General features: G+C 44.8%; 1 protein-coding gene across 1 annotated transcript in view; it reads left to right on the top strand.

Annotated features, from left to right (window-relative positions):
• Nucleotides 1-4,281: 4,281 nt before the first annotated feature.
• UBE2D2 (ubiquitin conjugating enzyme E2 D2) overlaps nucleotides 4,282-21,350 on the top strand; it is a 30,728-nt gene continuing 13,659 nt past the window's right edge. The window contains exon 1 of the mRNA XM_056862245.1: nucleotides 4,282-4,353. Coding sequence (XP_056718223.1) covers nucleotides 4,330-4,353 — 24 coding nt within the window. The 5' untranslated portion in view covers nucleotides 4,282-4,329. The remainder of the gene's footprint in view (nucleotides 4,354-21,350) is intronic.

The following is a 21,350-nucleotide window of genomic DNA, read 5'->3' as shown; positions in this document are numbered from 1 at the left end:
ATGTTTGGTCCAGCTCAGAGTTGCAGGCAGCAGATTTGTCTTGCAGGGTCTCTCCTAAGTTGTGGCTTCCACACTCTTGAAAGTTTCACGGGAAGGAACTATTAGAAGTGCAATCGCTGCTGACTGAGGGTTTCACAAGGTTCAGGCATAATGAATGGGCACATCTGACATCAGCAACCACTTAGGGGCAACATTGGTCTGCTAATTTCTGCTGTATGATTCTGCCTACCAACGTTTGCATATCAAAAACTGTTTAGTTTGCGCTACAGTCTTTCTGGTGTTTCTTGCTTGGCTTAGATACTGAAGACAAATGCCACCACTTCTGACCCTTGTGGTTTCGCCTTGGTAGAGACTGCTCATTAAAGACCCTGGAAGCCAGTGTGGTGTAGTGGTTAAGAGTGGTGGTTTGGAGCGGTGGACTCTGGAGAACCGGGTTTGATTCCCCGCTCCTCCACATGAGCGGTGGAGGCTAATCTGGTGAAATGGATTTGTTCCCCACTCCTACACGTGAAGCCAGCTGGGTGACCTTGGGCTAGTCACACTCTCTCAGCCCCACCTACCTCACAGGGTGTCTGTTGTGAGGAGGGGAAGGTGAATGTAAGCTGGTTTGATTCTTCCTTAAGTGGTAGAGAAAGTCTGCATATAAAAACCAACTCTTCTTCTTGGAACTAGGTGCAGCTCCTAGAAAGTTCCACTGCGTCCTCAGCAGACCCTTTTGGGATTAATCTTCCCTCCAGCCTCTTGCTCTCGTTTCTCCCTGGTTGGCCAAAAGCTTCACCACCCCCCCCCCCCAGTCAGGTCTTCCTCTTCTGTCTGCTGCTATCCTTTTTTACAGACACCATTAGCAACAAGGGACAACCACACATGCATTTACATTAACGTTAAAGGAATAAAAAAGAAGGTATATCTGCATTACAAATGTCCTGTTTATCTTTTAAACAATCCCTATCACAGCTTATAGGTGGAAATGCATTTCCTATTGAAAGTATCAGATTGACAACATAATTGATTTACTAATCTCAACATGAGCCATACAACAGTAAAGAACACAAAAAAATATTGATGAATAAAATGTCAGTGTGCAATCCTAATAATAACAAATATATTGAAGAATGAGATCTGGTTTGATTTGGATTATCTACCACCCAATTGCACATTCCTAATGTGAAGGCTGCCTAATTAGTGGATAATTTCACTTTGCATTTACTAAGGTGAAAAGTAAGGCATACCGCCTGGTAGAAAGTTGTACATTACAGACGGTTTGAAGAATGGCTGTGGAGCCGCAACAAGATTAGACAGTCAAGTCCAAAATACCTAGCAACATCAGCTGCCAGGGAAATGGATGGATAACTGTTGGCTGGGATAGGGAATGGAGATGTTACAATGGCCCTGACTGTAGATACAACATTGGGACATGAAGGGTGGGCCCTTCTGGATCAGAAGGCCTAAATTGAAACTCACTGCCACTGGTGGCTCACTCCTGGCTAGGTGCTCTTTTAAATCATAGCCTGTTTCCTGCATTGTTTTTAAAAGTGCAGTTCTGCCACTAGATACTAGGATTGGGCATTTTATGAAGATTTTTTGTTTCATGTTTAAGTGACTAGATGTCATGGGAGTTTTGTAGAGGTCTCTTACTTTAAGGTACACCACCAACTTTCAAGAACTGCCTTTATTCTCAAAGTTCAGTTCTAAAGGGCACAGTTCTATTTCCCTGACAGCTATTTGAACATTTCACATTCTCAAACAATATCACTTGTTTTACATGTATTGCAACACAGCATCTCCCTTCAAGACTGAGATATTGGAGCTCAATTTGATACATGTTCAAGACAATTCCACATTTTATTATTGAATGTCAATTTCTGCACAAAAGAGGTGGGTTGAGAACAAAATACAGAGTATTTGCCTTAAAGTCTGACAACACTTTGACCCATAAGGTCAGGAAAAACTGCAAAGTATAACATAACTGATGCCTTATCTATCACATTTTTGTCCCATCCTTCCTCCAAGAAACCAAGGGTGGCTTTCATGATTATCCCAGCCATTTTCCCTTCATAAGAGCCCTGTGAAATAGGTGATGCTGAGAAAGGGAGTCTGGCCCAAAGTCATCCAGTGAACCTCATGGCAGAGTGGATTTGAACCTGGGTCTTCCATACTTGCATGGACATTGGTAACATAGGCAGCTACACAAACTGAGACATTTGTCTGTAACACGTCAAGTTCGACCATGAGTTTTAATTCATCATCTGTTGACAATGAAGAAACCTGTGCAGGTTCTTCCTTGGGACCCAGCTGAACTGTTTATTCCAGACAAGAAATAGAATTAAGTCTGCAGCAGCAGATCAAAACAGGAGTCCTGTTGCACCTTAAAGTTTAACAAAAGTGCACCCCTGTGTAAGGACATGCATCTGACAAAGCAACCTTATGCTGGTATAAATTTTTGTTAGACTTTAAGGTGCACCAGACTCATTTTATATCTCTCCTGCCCTTCCTCCAAGGGCAGTGCGTGCTGTTCTTCCTTCCATTCTATCCTAGCAACACCACCATGCGGTAGGTGAGGCTGAGAGAGAGCAGCTAGATCTCCCAAGATACATGGCCTCAGAAGGTATCAGAACTTGGGGCTCCCAATGCAGCGCTCCAACCACTCCCACACACTGCTTCTCAAATCACTGCGAACCAGTGAGACCCAGATGAACGTCAGTGAAGAAAAGCCAACCGACTGTTTATTCCAGAGAAGGAACAGTATTAGTCTGCAGCAGCAAATCAAAACAGGAGTCTTGTTGCACCTTAAAGTCTAACAAAAGTGCATCCCTGTGTAAGGACATGCATCTGACAAAGTAACTTTTATGCTGGTATAAATTTATTGTTCGAGTTTAAGGTGTCAAGACTCCTTTTTTAAATTATTATGAAATAAGTAATAATTTAAAACAAGAGTCTGACACCTTAAATTCTAACAAAAAAATTATACCAGCATAAAGTTGCTTCGTCAGATGCATGCCCTTACACAGGGATCTCTCCCGCCCTTCCTCCAAAGGCAGTGCGTGTGGTCCTTCCGTCCGTCCGATCCTCGCAAGAACAACACTGTGCGGTAGGTGAGGCTGAGAGGGGGCGGCTGGCCATCCCAAGGTCACCCCTTCGTGGCCTGAGCAGGTGTCAGAACGTGGGGCTCCCAAGGAAGCGCTCCAACCACTCCCCCACACGGCTTCTCAAAGCGCCGCGAGGCAGATAAAACAGATAAAATACCAAAAATCGAAACTTGGATTGATAAAGCTTACAAATATATAACAATGGCACACCTAACAGAAATATTACAAAAAGACACTCAAAGAGCAAATAAAGACAAATGGAATTTTTTCTGTGAATATATTAAAATCAAAAAATAACAGCAAAATTTCATGAGTCATAAGAAAGTTAAGTTGACGATCAAATGTATTACGTTAATAAATGACTGTAATATTGAACCTTAAAAAAAAAAAAAGCAGTAAGTGAAGCGAGGACCCCTGAGCGCTGAGATTTGCTAACGTGGCTCATAACCAGCGCCAAACTGCTTAGAACGCCTCCTCCCTCCATCACTCAAGTCTTCCTGGGATTCCTTTCAGGGCTACCCCACCAAGAAATGACAACTTCCGAGCCGCGGCCAATCGGCGCATGGCTCCCGCCTCCTTCCCGGAACCATTTCCGCCTTCGCCACTTCTCGCGATAACGCCTCCGCGTCCGTTCGCGGCGAGTCTCAAACCCGACGTGGTATCCTTCCGCCCGCCCTCACGCTTCAGGTATCCTTCCGCCCGTCCTGACGCTTCCTCCTTTCTCTCACGGTTCTCGAGCAGCGGCCGGGTCCTGCCCGTTCTGGGTCGCGGCGCCTCTCCCCCTTCGGAACAGGCCGGGCCCGGGCTGGCGGCCGCGCCAGAGCGCATGCGCGGTACCCTATTTGCCGGGCGGAGGAATCCCGTGAACCTTTCGGGACGCTGTTGCGTCATAAAGAACTCCGGACGGGTGATGCGGCCGGAGCAGCCGCAGTGCTGAGCGACCGACGCTTCGCGGAGGGGGGAACTTGAGGGAGACAGAGCGGGGGGGGGGAGAAGGGCGCCGCCTGAGCTGCCGGACGGGGCGGGACGAGCGCCGCGGAGAAGAGCCGAGAGCCAGGCGGGGGGGGGGGGGAGAAAGAAGGACGGCGAAGGGACACAGAGGGAGCCAGGCTACGAGGGAGGAAGAGCGCCCCTTCGCCCGCTTCCGCCGAACCACCGCCGCGCTTCTTCCGCCGCCGGAAAGTAGTCCCCCTCCTTCCTGCCTCCCCGCGCGCCGCCCTCAGCAGGCTCCGCCGCCGCCGCGATGGCGCTGAAGAGAATCCACAAGGTAAGAGGGCGACCGCCGACCCCGCCGGCGGCCGCCCAGACCTCCCCCCCGCCGCCCTCCCTCTGAGGCATCGCTCGGGCCGGAGGCTGCCGCCCTGTGTGTGGGGGTACGGGGGGCGGGGGTTGTCTGTGCGCGCCTTACATAAGCCGGGCCTGGCCTGGGCCGCCTTCGGAGAGGCCTCGCCGCCACATCGGCCGGCCCGCGGGGCAGTCGCTCCTTCCTTCCCCGGTCTCCAGGCCTTAAGAACATCGGGAAAGCCCTGCTGGAGCAGGCCGAGGCCTATCAGGGCCGGCAGTCTGGGCGCGCGGTGGCCCAACCAGGTGCCTCCAGGAAGCCCCCAAGCAAGACGACTGCAGCAGCACCATCCTGCCTGTGTTCCATGGCACCTAAGGTAATGGGCATCCTCATAAGAACATAAAAGCCCTGCTGGATCAGACCGAGGGTCATCAAGTCCAGCAATCGGTTCACACTGGCCATCCAGGTGCCTCTGGGAAGCCCCACAAACAACTAGCTGCAGCAGCATTGTCCTGCCTGTGTTCCTCAGCAACTAATATAATAGGCATCCTCGTAAGAACATAAGAAAAGCCCTGCTGGATCAGGCCGAGGCCTATCAGGGCCGGCAGTCTGGGCACGCGATGGCCGACCAGGTGCCTCCAGGAAGCCCCACAAGCAAGACAGCTGCAGCAGCACCCACCGGTTTTGAAGAGGGGCCTGGCAGCCCTAATCCCGATGGCTAGCTGGGTTGGTCTGTCAATAGCAGTAGAGAAGAGCAAAGAGTCCAGCGGCGCCTTAAAGACTAACAAATTTTCTGGCAGGGTAGGAGCTTTTGTGAGCCACAGCGCACTTCTTCAGATACACAGGCCACTTCTTATCTGAAGAAGGGCGCTGTGGCTCACAAAAGCTCCTACCCTGCCAGAAAATTTGTTAGTCTTTACATAAGAACATATGAAAGGCCCTGCTGGATCAGACCGAGGCCTATCAAGTCCAGCAGTCTGTTCACGCGGTGGCCCAACCAGGTGCCTCCAGGAAGCCCCCAAGCAAGACGACTGCAGCAGCACCATCCTGCCTGTGCTCCACAGCACCTAAGATAATGGGCATCCTCATAAGAACATAAAAGCCCTGCTGGATCAGACCGAGGCTCATCAAGTCCAGCAATCTGTTCACACAGTGGCCAACCGGGTGCCTCTAGGGAGCCCCACAAACAACTAGCTGCAGCAGCATTGTCCTGCCTGTGTCCCTCAGCAACTAATATAATAGGCATCCTCGTAAGAACATAAGAAAAGCCCTGCTGGATCAGGCCAAGGCCTATCAGGGCCGGCAGTCTGGGCGCGCGGTGGCCCAACCAGGTGCCTCCAGGAAGCCCCACAAGCAAGACGGCTGCAGCAGCACCCACCGGTTTTGAAGAGGGGCCTGGCAGCCCTAATCCCGATGGCTAGCCGGGTTGGTCTGTCAATAGCAGTAGAGAAGAGCAAAGAGTCCAGCGGCACCTTAAAGACTAACAAAATCTATTGCGGGGTAAGAGCTTTCGTGAGCCACAGCGCACTTCTTCAGATACAGAGGTCACTTCTTATCTGAAGAAGGGCGCTGTGGCTCACAAAAGCTCCTACCCTGCCAGAAAATTTGTTAGTCTTTACATAAGAACATACGAAAGGCCCTGCTGGATCAGACCCAGGCCCATCAAGTCCAGCAGTCTGTTCACACAGGGGCCCAACCAGGTGCCTCCAGGAAGCCCCCAAGCATGATGACTTCAGCAGCACCATCCTGCCTGTGTTCCATGGCACCTAAGGTAATGGGCATCCTCATAAGAACATAAAAGCCCTGCTGGATCAGACTGAGGCTTATCAAGTCCAGCAATCTGTTCATACTGGCCATCCAGGTGCCTCTAGGAAGCCCCACAAACAACTAGCTGCAGCAGCATTGTCCTGCCTGTGTTCCTCAGCAACTAATATAATAGGCATGCTCATAAGAACATTAGAAAAGCCCTGCTGGATCAGACCGAGGCTCATCAAGTCCAGCAGTCTGGACACACAGTGGCCATCCAGGTGCCTCCTGGAAGCCCACAAACAAGACAGCTGCAGCCGATTTGTCCTGCCTGTGATCCAAAGCACCTTGTACAATAGGGATGCTCTTCCGTTCCTCTCTGCAGGCGAGGACGGGACGGGTCTGGAAGGGGAGGGGGTTCTTTTTGGGCCGCAAGAGATCCGGGCTGGCCTTGTTCTCCCGCCTTGAAACTGACCCCCCCCCCCCGAGGTCCTGGGTCAGCTGTCACTCCTGAACTTGTGCCTCGTAAGTTTTCTAATAAGGTTAAAAAGAAGTCAGTACTGTGGGTGCCAGGCTGGCCTTCTTGCCTAGATCCACAGATGCAGCCCAGGCTACAAGCACCTTGGCGTGTCCCTTTCTCTCCCCCCCCCCCCAATCCCTGTAATAATTTCTTCTGGGGGCAGATTTTCCCTTTCTCCGGACAAGGCAGTTGTGTGGACCACTGGGAGGCATGACTGGACAAAGGGAAACTGTCAGGAAACCCAGGGGGGAAGGCCTGTGTGAGGAACCCCGCTTGGCCTCCCCCTGGGCTTGCTGCATGGCCAATAAACGGTCTGGGGTTTTTTTACTCTGCCTACAGCTGTCCTCTGTCACTCTTGAATTTTTTTAATTTTTTTTTTTTTGCATCTGTGCCCCTACAGCTGCATTCAAATTCTTTGGTGGCTGTATTTGCAAACGCACACTTGAAAGAAGTAGGAGCTTCTTTCTGGAGACGTAAGAAAAGAACACAGGTGGCAGTTCTGTGCACACTTGCTTGGGAGTAAGTACTGCTGAATTCAGGAGCTCTTACTTCTGAGTAAACATGCATAAATTTGCCTGTCAAAATAATTTCCGTATTCAGTTTGGTAATGGTAAGCTTTCTTGTAGTGTGTCAAAGTACGAACTGCCAGAAACATACTGAAAGTTTAACTGAATGTTGCTTTTCAACTCAAAAGTCCTTGAGCTGATTTACAATACAGTAAAATACGATGAAATCCAAGTTTGCTTGTGGGTGCTAACACAAAGATCAGATTCTTCAGTTATGCATCGGTGTGCAAAGGTCTAAGAGTACACTCAGAGTCCATTAAATGTATCTTACTGAAGTCACTGATTCTTACAGGTACACACAGCGCAAGGGGCTGTGGCATCTTTTTGTTCAGATGTAACCGCTAAGAGCTGTAACACAGGTGTGGTATCCCTCATTTAGTGGGCGGGATAAAGGAAACGTGACAGCATTGATCCTTTAAAAATGCACATACAGTAACTGATGTTGCTTAGTATTGGGTGTGGTGTCTAAGAAAAGGGGCTCCTCCCAGTAAGATCTAGCAACAAGTGGATTTGAGCTAGCTTCAGCAATGGGTGACCTCACCTGGGTCCCTTTACAGTTCTCACGTAGCAGCTTTGCTGCTTCGAAGTTGCTGTGGTCAGAAGGAATCAGTCCCAGGTGATTGAGCCCTCAGGCTTGAAGGTGCTGTGTTTAATAGAAACATACACTGCTGTTTACTTTGTAAGTGCGTAATACAATAAAAAATGCCAAATACCTTAAGACTCCTGAAAATGCTTGCAATTTTTCTGTCCTGCGTTTTTCTGTTAACTGTTCTTTGGGCTGCCTGTTTATGGAACCCAAAATTGTTTTATATTTGCTGCTAACAGAGTTTAGTTAATTAGTTAGTGACTAAGATGCTATACTGCTTTTCAAAATTGTCTGTTATGAACTTTATCAATTCCATTTATGTCTGGAGGCTAACAAAAAAGTGCATTTAAACAGATTGAATGGGAATGCTCAATATTTACCCTCTAGAAGTAAGCTGAATTCAGCTAAAACACCGTGTTGTGGTTTTGAGTTTTGTTTAGTATCCAGTAGCTTTTAACTAGGGTTGGAGCTTCTTAGTTAAACATTTGTCTTGTTGCTACCTTATGTTTGGTTGTGGTCTAATATTCCATGAAGTCAACCACAATCTTGTGTAAGTGGCAGCTTACCCTCTTAATTGCACTGTGATGTGATCTGATAGCAACGGTAGGAGTGAGGGCCCTTTACGTCCTGATCCTGTAGCTTTCGAGGTCACGCATATCCTCACCCTTATTTAGGCGGCGTCCTGTAACCATAGCCATCACTGAACCAGGACAGGGTTCAAGAGGAAGCATGACGGCAACCGCAGAGTGGTCATCACAGGATCATTCCACACACAATGTGTCCCAAGGTGATGGTGAATACTAAGCTGCAGCAACTGCAGGCTTTCGGAGTTTTATTGCTGTAACACCTGCACATCATTAATGCTGTACTTTAGTAGGTATGCGGACTTTAAAATAATCACAGATGTCTGGCAAATGAATTGAGATGTGCCTGATTGCTCACAGTAGCATTTATTGTAGATACCTAAGACTACCGAGTCTTCCAAATGATCTAGCATGGGACTTGGCACCAGCTATGGTATGGACTGGGAGTGATTGTAAGTGGCAATATTATCTTTGTTCTTTGTTTTGTTCTAATAAACTGAACGTGAAGGCCCTGAGTGACTCTAGTGCCTGACTTGAGGGTAAGCACCATCAAATAAAGTAGAACTTGTTTCTGAGGAACGAAGCATAGGATTGTATGCAAGTCATGTTGAAATCAGAGGAACATGTAACTCACTCCGTTTGTTTCAAGTGGACAGTCATGGCTAACTTTTATCATCTTTGGGGTCAGAGTTGATGCGGTAGGAGCTTTTATCAGCGAGTGAACCTAATTTGTTCTGTCCCAGTAAAAGCTGGCTTTACTTACTTGGGAAATATTTAATATCCATTTAAGGCATTAACATTCTTCTTCACGTTCCACTGATCCATATAACAGTTCTGTGAATTAATTCAATTTTAATTGCTTGTTGGAATTGTGATCACATAAAACAATAGATTAAACAATTGTACAAAGTGAAACGGCTGATGTTTCTGTGCAGTGATTTTTTAAATTACTGAAATCCTCTGAACCATCTAAACAACATTCTGGTTACTGGGCAGTGGGTTGTTACTTATACCATCATCTTTAGAACTGTATTTGGCCACGGTAAATCTTAATGTGTGAATTCAAACACATGGTTTATGCTACCTTTGAACAGATGTTCTATCTGATGCAGTTTTGTAGCTTGCAGTTTATTGCCTGTTCCAGAAGAGAGAGCATATTTGGGAAAGGCTTTTTAGACGTCTTAATCTCTCCAAGGACATTATGGGCCAGTATTTGGAGCAGATAGGTGGAGTGTTTCCTCCTACACCAGCAGGAAAAGAAGTGGTGACATTTGAAATTAGAAAAGTATTCTCTTGTGAATGGTAGTAATGTAGTTCAATAAAAGCAGCTGGTGACTAAGGTACAGTAAACATGAGATTTTTTGCTTGGTTTTGTTCTCGGTTACGTTTTTCATTTTTTTTTCTTATTTTGGCTTGCCGTCTCACTCCCACCCCCTTCTCATGTTTGCATCTAAAGGCCAATTCTGCATAGTGGTTGGTACAAAATACATGTGTCCATGCTGAAAATGCAAAATGTGATTTTATTTGCTGTTCAGTTGGTGGAATTGCAGCCCAGAAACTGAAACTTTTAGATCTGGAAAATTCCCTTTTGTTAGCTAAACAAACTTGACACTACTGAATTAATAGTGCACTAACTTTGCACCATATATTTTCTGTTTCAGGTACTTGGGTGAGCAGCACCCTGTTCAGCACCTACTTTTACTGCGGGGCCACTTTAATCACGGAGTGGGTGGTGTAGGGCATGTCCCATCTCCCCCCAATGGCATGCTCCGAAATTTCCTTGCCAAAAGAAAGGAATTGCTCTTCCACACCACGATGGGGAGAGGGTGGGCAGAAAAGTATTTCAATAAGATTGCTCATTATAGAATGCAAGGCAGAGGTCCAGAAATGCTTTGCCTGAGAGTTGCTTACCAGCATGCATTGGCAATTTTGCATGCAGAGGTCAAGTACCCTTAATTATCTAGCAAGATGGAGGCCCAGCTTCATACATCCCCTTTCCTGAGCTCATTTGAGCTGAGAGAAGGTAAGAAGCATCAGGAATCTCCTCCACTGTTCCTGATGCCAGCACAAATACAAGAAATTATTGACTCTCCCTGAAGCCTTCTCCCGTTTCTTTGCTTGCTAGAGACGTCCCTTTAAATGGGAAAATGCTGTAGAGGTTTTCTTGGCACCCTGGAGAGTGCTTCTTACGGCCTTAAAAAAAGTGGAGTTTGGGGAAACTCTTAACAGACTGAAGTTCTAACTAAAGTTTTTTTACTGTTTTATGCACGTACAATTATATGTGTATATTAAGTTTAAAAGTACAAACACTTTCATTTTTTCAACTAAAAATTGTGCACATCATAACCCAGTGGTGGAGATGGCAATGCAAACTGGTACACAAACAGCGTGTCTAAGCGTACCTTATTTCCATTAGGTAAACAGAAGTAAAGTTGCAGTAATTTGTCTCAGTGTTCAGGTACAGTAAACTATCTGAGCTGAGTGGTGGAGTTGGATCTGCCAGGTCTGTTCTGTTATCAGAGGTGACTTTTCCCCCACCAGTGGAAGGAGTCTTCTCTTAATAAAAGATGCTTGGAATAGGTATAATGTTGATTATCTCAATTACCAAGTTAATACCAGGCTGTAGTAAACTACAAGAGCTAAGAAATGGGGTTGGGTTCCTTTTTTCTCTTCCCATCAAGTCACAGCCAACTTTTGGAGACCTCATAGGGTTTTCAAGGCAAGAGACGTTTGGAGGTGGGTTGTTATGGCCTGAGTTTGTGTCATGACCCTGGTATTCCATGGAAGTCTCCCATCCAAATACTAGCTAGGGTCAGGGCTGTGAGTATGTGACTGGCCCAAGGTCACCCAGCAAGCTTCCAAGGCAGGGTGGGGGTTTGAACCTGGGTTTCCGAGGTCCTAGTCTGATGCCTTAACCACAAATATATCAACCTCATTGTTTCACAGAAACAGAGTAAGCCTTACTCTTTTTGGGATAGCAAGTTCAGAAAGGAAAAATGAGCAGCAGTAAATTTGGAATTTTAGTTACACCTGGTTCTTTTTTTAACCTTTTTCATTTAACAGTATAAACAATAAAAAGAGCAAAGAAGTCTTTAACTATTATAAATATCCATTCCTCTCTCCCTCCTTTATGGTGCTTGTTCACATCGCTAGTACTGAAGAATTGGAAAGAGCGCTGTTACCATAATCATTCATGACATTATCTGTATACAAGTGGAATTAGCCAACTGTTCCGTCCCAGTAAACAGCATTTTAAAATTCTGGTCAAACTCAGGTTATCCCTGTTCAAACACCAGTTTTTCCAGAACCAAAGTTGTGTATTCCGATCAAACTTTTGGCTTCATGTACTTGTAGCGATAGAAGGTTTGTGGGAACTCTTTACATGTTTGTGTGTTTCGTCAAACATTCATTTTTTTCGCTGATGCAAACATCAGTTTTTCGACAGAAGAACCCGAGGCAAGCAAGGTGAATGGGCCTGACTTGTAGAAACAATACCCTTGGCAACCCCCTGGCCTGCACAAAATACTTCCAAATATTCAATATTCCTCAACACTTTGGAAGTACATTGTCAAGACTGCTGTCCTCCACATACATTCCTGGGTGTAAGCCCCACTGAATGAAATTGGCCTCATTTCCAACTAGAGCTGCTTAGGATTGCTCCCTACACCATGTTGCTTGTTCAGTGATCCAGCTGTATGCAGTAGCAATGCGATCATGGTAACATTATTACCTTTTGAATTTTCAGTCTGAGAGATTTGCAGCATTGTATATTTGCTTCAGCTATGATTTTAAACCCACTTTTAAAAAGTATTTCACTCAACAATAAATAAAATAAAAGCCCCCCCCCCCATGCCTCAAATTTCTAGTATGGCAAGAGTAGGTAATAGGCAACAAAAGGCTGCAGAGGGTGGCTGAGGAATGGGGGCAGAGTCCTGCTTTTGATGCAAGCCATTCTGGATTACTGAACAAAAATAAGTAGAACGAGTCTTCCTGTTATGCCTTAGACATTTTTAAACAAACATGCAAGTGGCAGGGGTAATTGTCTGGGTAATGGGTTTCTGTTAGTATGGATAACTACACACGGCAATTTCCCCCCTTTGCATAGAAATACAGACTTTATAGCCTAAGTAAAGAGATTTTCAGTTCTCCCGTGTACCAATTAAGATTTTTTTCCTGCTGGAACAGGAGACGCGTACTAGCATATCTTTCAAACTCTGCTTGAGAACTACCAGCACATACTATATAGAGAACTAACTTCACATTTCTGTGGACTGACAAAAGAAGCATGGAAGGAAAAGAGATAAGTGTAGAAAATTGGTAATTTTATCTCTTAAGTCGAGTAGCTTAACATGCATAAAATGTGGGGAACTGTCAGCTGAATTAAATTACTGTTTACGAGGCTGATGTAAGTGGTTTATTTCCAAAACACTTCTGGATATCACAGACGTGGTGCAAAAGCTGAATGTTGTGTGCATGTAGTGATATCTTTACTGCATACTGAGACTGCTTGCTTTTATAGCTATGACCTGTTCCTTATTTCTCATTTTTCAGGTAGCTGGTCTGCTAATTTCTAATGCAGGTGTAACTTTTACAGCTGTTTGGAAACTGCTGTTTCCTATTTTTAAGATGGCTGTAGAACACTTGAGGCAATTCCACAAACTGGTATGTCTACTGACTCAAGTGCTAGGTACGATATCTGTCTGCAGTATAGGCAATGGCTTGGATCCACCAGAAATTTCTATAGCTGCAAGGGAATTCGGTCTATGGAGGGGGACTTCTCTGTCTCCTCCCCCTTTCCAGCTCTAAATACCCCTATGCTGCTCCTGGGATCCTTTAGTAACGTGTGCAGTGGGAGCTGGAGGTGTACATCAGGACAGGAGAAATTGCTGAAAATCCCCCCCCCCATGGAAATCCTCTGTGGGATCGAAGCTTCCTGTTAGGATTGTGCATTCTGTACCTTATAGTTGTGCTGGCTAGCGTTTTTGATTTGGATTCTGTAATGAGGCAGATACCCAGTAACGTTCTGTCCATGGGTACACATTAAGCAGAGTTGAACGCATACATCAACACATGAAGTAGCCTTACACAGAATCTTATTTAAATCTTGTTTTTCTTCCTGATCAAAGTCACCTGATGGGCTTCCCAGTCGTTCAGGTCTTATTTCCAATACTCTAACCACTGGTACACACAGGTCAGTATTGTCTACTTAGACTGGTAGTGGCTCCTCAGGGTGTTGAGTAGAGGTCTTTCACATCACCTTTTACCTGGTCCTTTTACCTGAAAGGTCCCAGATACCTGGGACCTTCTTGCAAAGCAGATGCTCTACCACTGGACCACACATACTACACTGGCCCCTCATGAGTGTAAATGGGGGTGGTTCACTCATAGTGGCTGCTCCTGGCTGCAGGATGGCCTGTGTGTATTCTTAATAGCTGTACCTGCTTCTGGAGTTGATTCAGCATTGTCTTTTGTGGGTGTGGAACCTCAATGCTCATGTTTACTCTGTGGATCTTGGCTAAGCCTCTACTAAGACTGACAAACATTCTTGATCAGGCTCATTACCAGAACCTGAAGCGTAACAATAAGATGTTCAGTTTTACTCTTGATGACTTCAGATTTGCTCTGCCCTTGACAAGTTCTTAAGGTGTTCATGTTGTGTAGTCCTGAGACTTACAGGTATCTAAAACAAAAAGTTGTTTTTGAGGGACTTGCATTTGGACAAACATGTGATTTAGTGGAAGTGACCTTTTGTTGTATTCTCATCTAATTCTTTCAGATAGGCTATTACTTTGACTTCCTTCTTTCAGGAGTGTGTGACATCTCATTCTGTAAGGACCATCTGTTACAGTAGGAAGGGGAAAGTGGTGCTTATCCTTGTTGGGAAACTTCCCTAGACCCACGAGTTCCCTGGAAAGTACCCTGGTAACCCAGCCTCCACCACTCAGGACCTCTGGAGTGACCTGCTGAAAAGGTACTCTGCCAGTGCAGTACTAGAGCAATAACAAAATGACTTCTAACCAACTGATAGCACTCATGCAGTCTAGCACATGGGGAAGAGATTAAGAAAAATACTCCAGAGAAATGGATTGTACTAAGTGAAGCAAAAAACAAACAAAAAAAACCAGTCTTTATAAAAAGGTTCTTAGCAAAAAAGAGAAAACAAGGGAGTGGTTGGATTCAAAAGAGGGTAGAAAAAAGGCAAAACAAAATACAGAGAAAACACACCGCAACATCAACACAGATATTCAAATGACAAGTTAACACGTTACCTATGTGGTAGCTGGTTCCTCAGAGCCTATGCAGCGTTCCTTGCGGTAAGTTGAAGAAGTCCTTAACCCCTACCCAACCTCCTGTGGACCCAGTTTCCACTGAAGCTTGAAAACGGAAGACAAGTGGAAATTTCAAATGTACAGATATTTCTGCTAAATGGAGTTGGACCTAAGAATCTCCTTTCTCAGAGTGACAAGCAAATTTCTTCAGTCCCATGCAAATCCTCACCTCTGATGTCAGAGGCTACTTTTACCAATCAGAGCCATATCCCATAGTCCCACCTCCATCAAGCACCTGGTAATGGCTCTGACCTTCCATGACAAATAGAGGGTCTGGCTTAAACTGGATCATCCTTTATCCAAAAGGGATTAAGTCTGCCAGGATGATCTAATGTGGAATGGACCTGAATACCTTTATTGTAATGGAATCTAGGGTTTCGAAACACTCTAGGTGGCACCCCTGAGCCTTAGCAAGTTTTAGGATTTCTGTTACATCCTCTTCATCTGTAGGGGCTGAACTTTGGTCATGATGAGTGGGAAGGGCTGTGGGTCAGTGGTAGAGAACCTGCTTTGGGTACAGAAGGTTGCAGGTTCAATCCCTGGCACCTCCAGTTGAAAGGACCAGGTAGTAGAGGATGTGAATGACCCCTGCCTGAGACCCCAGAGAGCCGCTGCTAGTCTAAATAGACAGTACTGGCCCTGATGGACCAATGGTCTGATTCAGTGCAAGACAGCTTGTCACGGCTCGTGTCGTTAAGGGGTCTACACTCTTAGAATGTATCACTTACTAAGAAGTGAAGTTATCTTATTCAGCGAGACCTCACAGACAGGAGTCAATGATAATTCCTACTACTGTAGGCTTTCTATTGAAGTGTGCCAGAAAATTTATAAACAATGGACTTCCTTTAAATAACATTTATTTCACATTATATATATATATATATATGCATGTGAATATTTACACTCTCAAAACATGTCATAAAATACATTATGATATATGCAGTTTCAAACAATCTTTATAAGCAATTTCTATGTTTCATAATATTTCTCTCTATGAGAGTTTAAACCTTTCAACTTGTATCTCTATTTCATTTAGTATACCACAGTTACAGAATCTTGTAAAAACATGGTTAGCGTATAATCATTACAGAATCCTTATCAAAACATGATTAATATAATGGGAGGGAAGATATGATTAGTAAAAACATCTTAAAATCATTCCAGGTATCATAGCAATATTTCAGGACAAAAGACATGCTTTTATCTTCCATGTCATCTGTAAATCATAACTTCATGGGAACTGAATTTATGTTCAGGGTATTTATGTTTCAATATGTGTTATCTTTACCCAATGCTGTGTGTAGAGGATAGAATTCCATAAGCTTTGTATTTAATCTATTCTATGTTTATGGACTTCTGATCATTGTGGGATCAGGAATGCTACATACATGCTGAAAGTATGTGTGTATTTTCACAGTCAGCAATGCAGAGCTTATGTGTTATGTATAATTCATTATGTGTAAGCTTAAGGCTGTATTAATGTTCTATGGAAGACTCAGTTATTCTCTGGCTTTGCCAATTCCAGAGAATATGTTTACTTGGTTAAGAGTCTCCATAAATAAGCCTAATAGTTTTTGTATATGTTTTATGTAAGCACTGCATTATATGTGCCTTGTGCATTACCACAGAAAACAGATCTTTCTTTCTTTTCAGGAATATCTCTGGCCTCTTACCCTGGGAAAGTTCTGAAGTCCTTCTATTATTTAGAAAAGACTTCTGAACAGATCCAGGGAATTATCTATATAGGATCTATATAGGATATACAATCCTCATGCCTGCCTGCATTTGGAAAGCCAGAACAGGATCAGACAGATCTTCTTTGAGGTTCCATTAATCCTTGCTAGGATCAATTGAGGCTCAATATACCAAATATGGTGAAGATCCAATACACTTAGACTCCCATCTCCAAGGTAGAGTGCTAGGAGTTCTAAGGTCTCCATCTTTGTCATGGAGCAGCCTGCCAGCATTTCCCTTCAGATTCTAGCCTTTATGAGAACTAGAATTGCTGAACTGAATTCCCTTTCAAAAGGGATTTCTAGCTTTAGGCAAGAAGACTGTAAATCTGTTCCATAGTATGCAAGAGATGGTAAGAGAGTGAGGCCTGACAACCAGAGTTGTCCTCCTTCAATCTTCTTAGGTTTTACATCTTTCAAGATGGAGAGATCAAGGCCAGACAGCTGAAGCTGTCCTCCAGTTACTCTCTGCCTTCTGGCAGTTTGGTTCTGGCTTTAATTCTCTCAGACCAGCGGTCATCTGAACTGAGAGACAAGAAGCTTCTGTCCCGGGACGAGCCTACCGGCTGCCGGGGACGCAGTCTTCCCCCCCCCTGCCGCCCCGGGTCAAGGGCTACTCACGGGGACGGGGGGAGCTCGCCGGGTCGCCCGGACCTTCAGGGGGGAAGCAGGGGGACAACAACGTCGGTTCCCTTCTCTCTCCAGACAGCCGGTGAGAGGAAGCACGGCCGCCCGGAGCAAGCACAGCCGGCCCGGGAGCATCCGGATCCGCCGCGGCCGGAGTGACGCGGCACGCCGGGCCCCGCCCCCCTCCCCAGCTGATGGTCGGGAGGGCGCGGACGGGGCGGGGAAGAGCCGGCACGGGGGCGGGAGAGGCCGCTCGAGCCACACGAGTGGCCGAGCGACCCAGGGGAGCACGGGAGGAGGGTGGAGGGGGAAGGGGCGGGGCCTCTCTGTCCAGGAGGGAGGATAAAAGGTGAGAGGGGAGCCGTGGCCGGGGAGGAAGCCGGAGAGGAGTGACGTGCTGGCCAAGCGGGGGTCAGCCGACACCCTGGCAACATCCGAGGGAGGAGAGAGTTCGGACTCCCCCTCGGACTGGTCTGAGGCCGAGGAGGCTCCCCCGCCAACACCCCTCTCCGGGGCAGAGACTCCTGGGGTCGTCGGGACTCAGGCGAGGCGCGACAGCTTCTGCCCTGGGTTGCTACTCTAATACCTATATCCTTCAATTGGCCACACATGGTGGTGTGCCATTGTCAATTGGTCTGTGAAGAAAGCATTACCATGTTCTTGGCATTGAGTCATAAAGTTCACAAGTGCAAGGTTACCATCTGTTATACTGTTTGAAGACTAGGTCTGAATCATTAGATTAGCATTATTCCCTCCTCGCACGGCAGCTATCAGAGGGGCTAAACTCCCAGGCAGAAATGACCTTCTTGTTAGTGTCAAGAAGAGGCGAAGCACCTCGGATAAGTGATGCTGATATTCTTCCAGACACAACCATCAAGCGGGCAACATTGCATATCATAACCTTGTAGTCTTGTAGTTTATTTATCTCAGAATACTGAGAATAGTCTTAGCCAGCAACTCAATAACATCATGACCTTTATTCTACTTTATTTACTACATCAACAATTCTGTTCAGAGAAATAAGTCTCTAGAAACCTTTTTGTAAACCTTTACTTTTATGCTTTACTCATGAGATTCATAGGGAAACCACAGGTACAGGCTCCCTATCACTCAGGCCGGCAACAAACTTATTGTACTCATGGGAATGCCAGTCTTTCATAGCTGCAGAAGCAAATGGCTGCTTTGCATGGGATATGTAGCATTAGATGAATTCCCAAGTGGCAAACTTAAGTGGTACTGGTTAAGTATTGTTAGCTTAATGGGCATCTTAAAGGCCAGTTTCATCCAATCTAGAGTAGCAGTTGCTCTGAGATGTACTTCTGTGTTTCACAGCTTGTCACCAATTCCTGTAAAATTGTCTGCCTGAGCTGTACATTGTAAACATATTTCTTTTAAACGTTTTGAAGCTTAGTTACCATAAAATTAGTCTTGGCTTCCAAACTATCTTTCAAAGAGAAACTGCATGTGTCTTAATTCAAGCTTGAATTGTAGTTTTGCTACACTGATGCTCAAATATGTAGCCTTTTCAGCATGTGTGTGTTAAGTGCCGTCAAGTCGCTCCCGACTCATGGTGACCCTATGAATCAATGTCCTCCCAAATGACCTATCTTTTCAGCATACTGTTCCTAATATGAGTTATTTAGGTAGTTAACTTCCTTCTGTCCCAATGGGATGGATGCATCCTGCAAATAATTTCTGCTGATAGTAGGAATGATTTTGACGATTACCCTCTTCCCTTATTTTCCTAGTGGTTCTTGTCCCCTTGGAGCAACACTTTGGGGGATATTGTGAGCTGTAATGGGTTGGGGGGGGGGAGGCACAGAAGTCACATGGTCATATTTTTCGGTATATTTGGGAAGCATGCAGCATGTAGAAACCCCTGCCTTGCGGAAGTGTAGTCCAGTTTTTGCATGATTGTAACATGGGCCGCCAGTTTATTTTTAGGTATGGTGAACTGTCTTCATGTTGGATTTAGGACTGTGGTTCAGGATTCTTCATTTTTCACTCATTTCCGAGTTGGTAATTTAAGTGTTTACCATAAGTCTATCCATAGTTTAAATTTTTAAAAAGCCAGTGAAATGTTATATTTCAATGAATAAAAGTGTTAATCACTAAGTATATTGAAAACGTGTGAACGTTGTTCAAGTAACCAAACAGTTTATTTTAAAAACTCTTTGAAACCAGGGCAAGTGTTGCTTAAGCCCCAGAAGTGGTGGGAAAGGTGAGATCTATGCAAACCCTGACAAATTTTCTTTGGCTTCAGGACCTTGCCCCAAATATGTAGGAGCCAGTCTTTTGAATTTGAATTTTCTAAGTGCCACAATGAAATATCTAGGCTTCGTGGCAAGCTGCCACCTGGAATTTGTTGAGCCCTGGGTACACATATTCTTAATAGTTCTCCTGTGTTAACTGTTGCTGGTCTTTGACCGTAAATAAACTTGAGTTGAGAATAGTTCTGTTTAATTTGTAAAGGTTGCATCTAACAGTGTGCATGCCTAATATAAATATTGCTTTCCTATATTGTACAAGGTTTAATTTATAGACATATTAGCTCTTAATGGTTATATAGAGCAATTTTATGGATTCTTTAATATCAACAGAAGTATCTTAAGAAGTGGGAAATCTAATGTCATTTTAAAGTTTCTCACTTGGGGTTGTGATAACCATCCCGAAGAGCTGCTAACACAGTCTGTAGAGTTTGCCTTGCACTGTTAGCTTAGAGAATCAAGGGAAGAAACATTGCAGGCTTGATCAAGCGTTCTTCAAGCAGCAACTGTAAAACTTGCAATTAAAACTTGCAATTACCTGATCCAGCTGTGAAAAAAGCTTGCAAGTTAAACCCAGTACTGTTCAAGTGCAGATTCAGTTAAATCAAATAATTGAGGGTTTTAACATTGGCGACAACTGCTGAGACCTCTCAAATGTCGACTGTCCCCCATCATTGTAGTCTTTTGTTCTATAATACAGATAGGCTTAGTTTTACACCTGTTGTACATCCCAGCTTCTTCATTCACCTTTTCCCATGATGTTCTATATCTTAACATGTATTGGTGGGAAACTGCATTGGTGATTCTACAGGCTCCATGCACCTAAGCAACTTGGCAATAGGAACGGTAGTTCAGAGAGCTTGTGACTTTTTATAGCCTCTTAGGTGCATGTAATGTAAGGCATCAGAACGAGGAGTAATAAAAACCCACTTGGCCAGTGTGATGAAGCAGCTAGATCAGTGGTACTGAGTGGCTCAGAAAGAGCCGCATTCACTGTTACCACCAACCAAAAGAGCCACAGTTACTTCCATCCATGACATGAGGCCTGCACCTTAGGGAGACTCACTGCATACCCTTTTCTCTGGTGGGCTAAAGCTCACTTCATCAGATGTGTACATCCATCTAATATATAATTAACTTAAGAGTGTTACGCAAACAGCTGTTTTGACCAACTGTTGCTACGGATAGAAAATGTGGTCTGTTGGGGTGGGGACAGAAACTGGTGTTCCCTCTGTTGGAAGCAGGCAAAGTCCTATTTGAAATCTTAATGGTAGATTGCCCGCTCTATAGCTTAATTATTCTAGTCTTTATTCCAAGAACCGTATACCAAAGGAGATTTGGACCTTATCCTTAGAGCAGTGTAAATTTCAGTGACAGAAGTTTAAGGAGCCGTTTACAACACGGCAAGGAGATTTGCTGTACTAACAACCCCCGTCAGATTCTTCAAGGTGTACCCAAACCCTTAGGTGTGCTAAAAGTAGCTTTTTGGATCTTTGCCATTGAATTGTACTGAAGGAGTTTTTCCAGTATTTTATGTATTTAAAATGTTTCTATCCTGCCTCATCTCAGATGCAATGCAGCAAGCAGATTTTGAGGGCAAAAAGTACCAAAACTCCTGTACAAAAATGGTGGCCTGGACTCAGTTGTCTTCAGCCAGCTTGTCTCCAGAATCATTCATTGGTCCACTGTAGCTCAGGACACAGCCTCAAGACGCACATTGGCTCCACAATATATGATCGTGACAGTTTTTATGTACTTATTGGAAACAAGATAGAGCTACCAAATAGAAGCAAACAAACCTGTGCCTTGAAGACAAATTTAAATTTTATTTCTCAAAGAATGGGGTTGTTTTTTGCAATCTGAATGTATGTTTAGGTAAAAGGAATGTTATCTCTTAACCCTTGCCAATGTTTAATACGTGGTTATACCTTATTTTTAAAAAAGAAAGTTGTGGTAGAGCCTTCATGACTAGTGTGGGCAGGTCATGTGATTGTTTTGAATTGACTCTGGCATTGTTTGTTTTG

Source organism: Euleptes europaea, chromosome 17 (genome assembly GCF_029931775.1).
Source record: "Euleptes europaea isolate rEulEur1 chromosome 17, rEulEur1.hap1, whole genome shotgun sequence".
Taxonomy (NCBI): domain Eukaryota; kingdom Metazoa; phylum Chordata; class Lepidosauria; order Squamata; family Sphaerodactylidae; genus Euleptes; species Euleptes europaea.
This window is presented reverse-complemented; position numbering and strand designations above follow the sequence as displayed.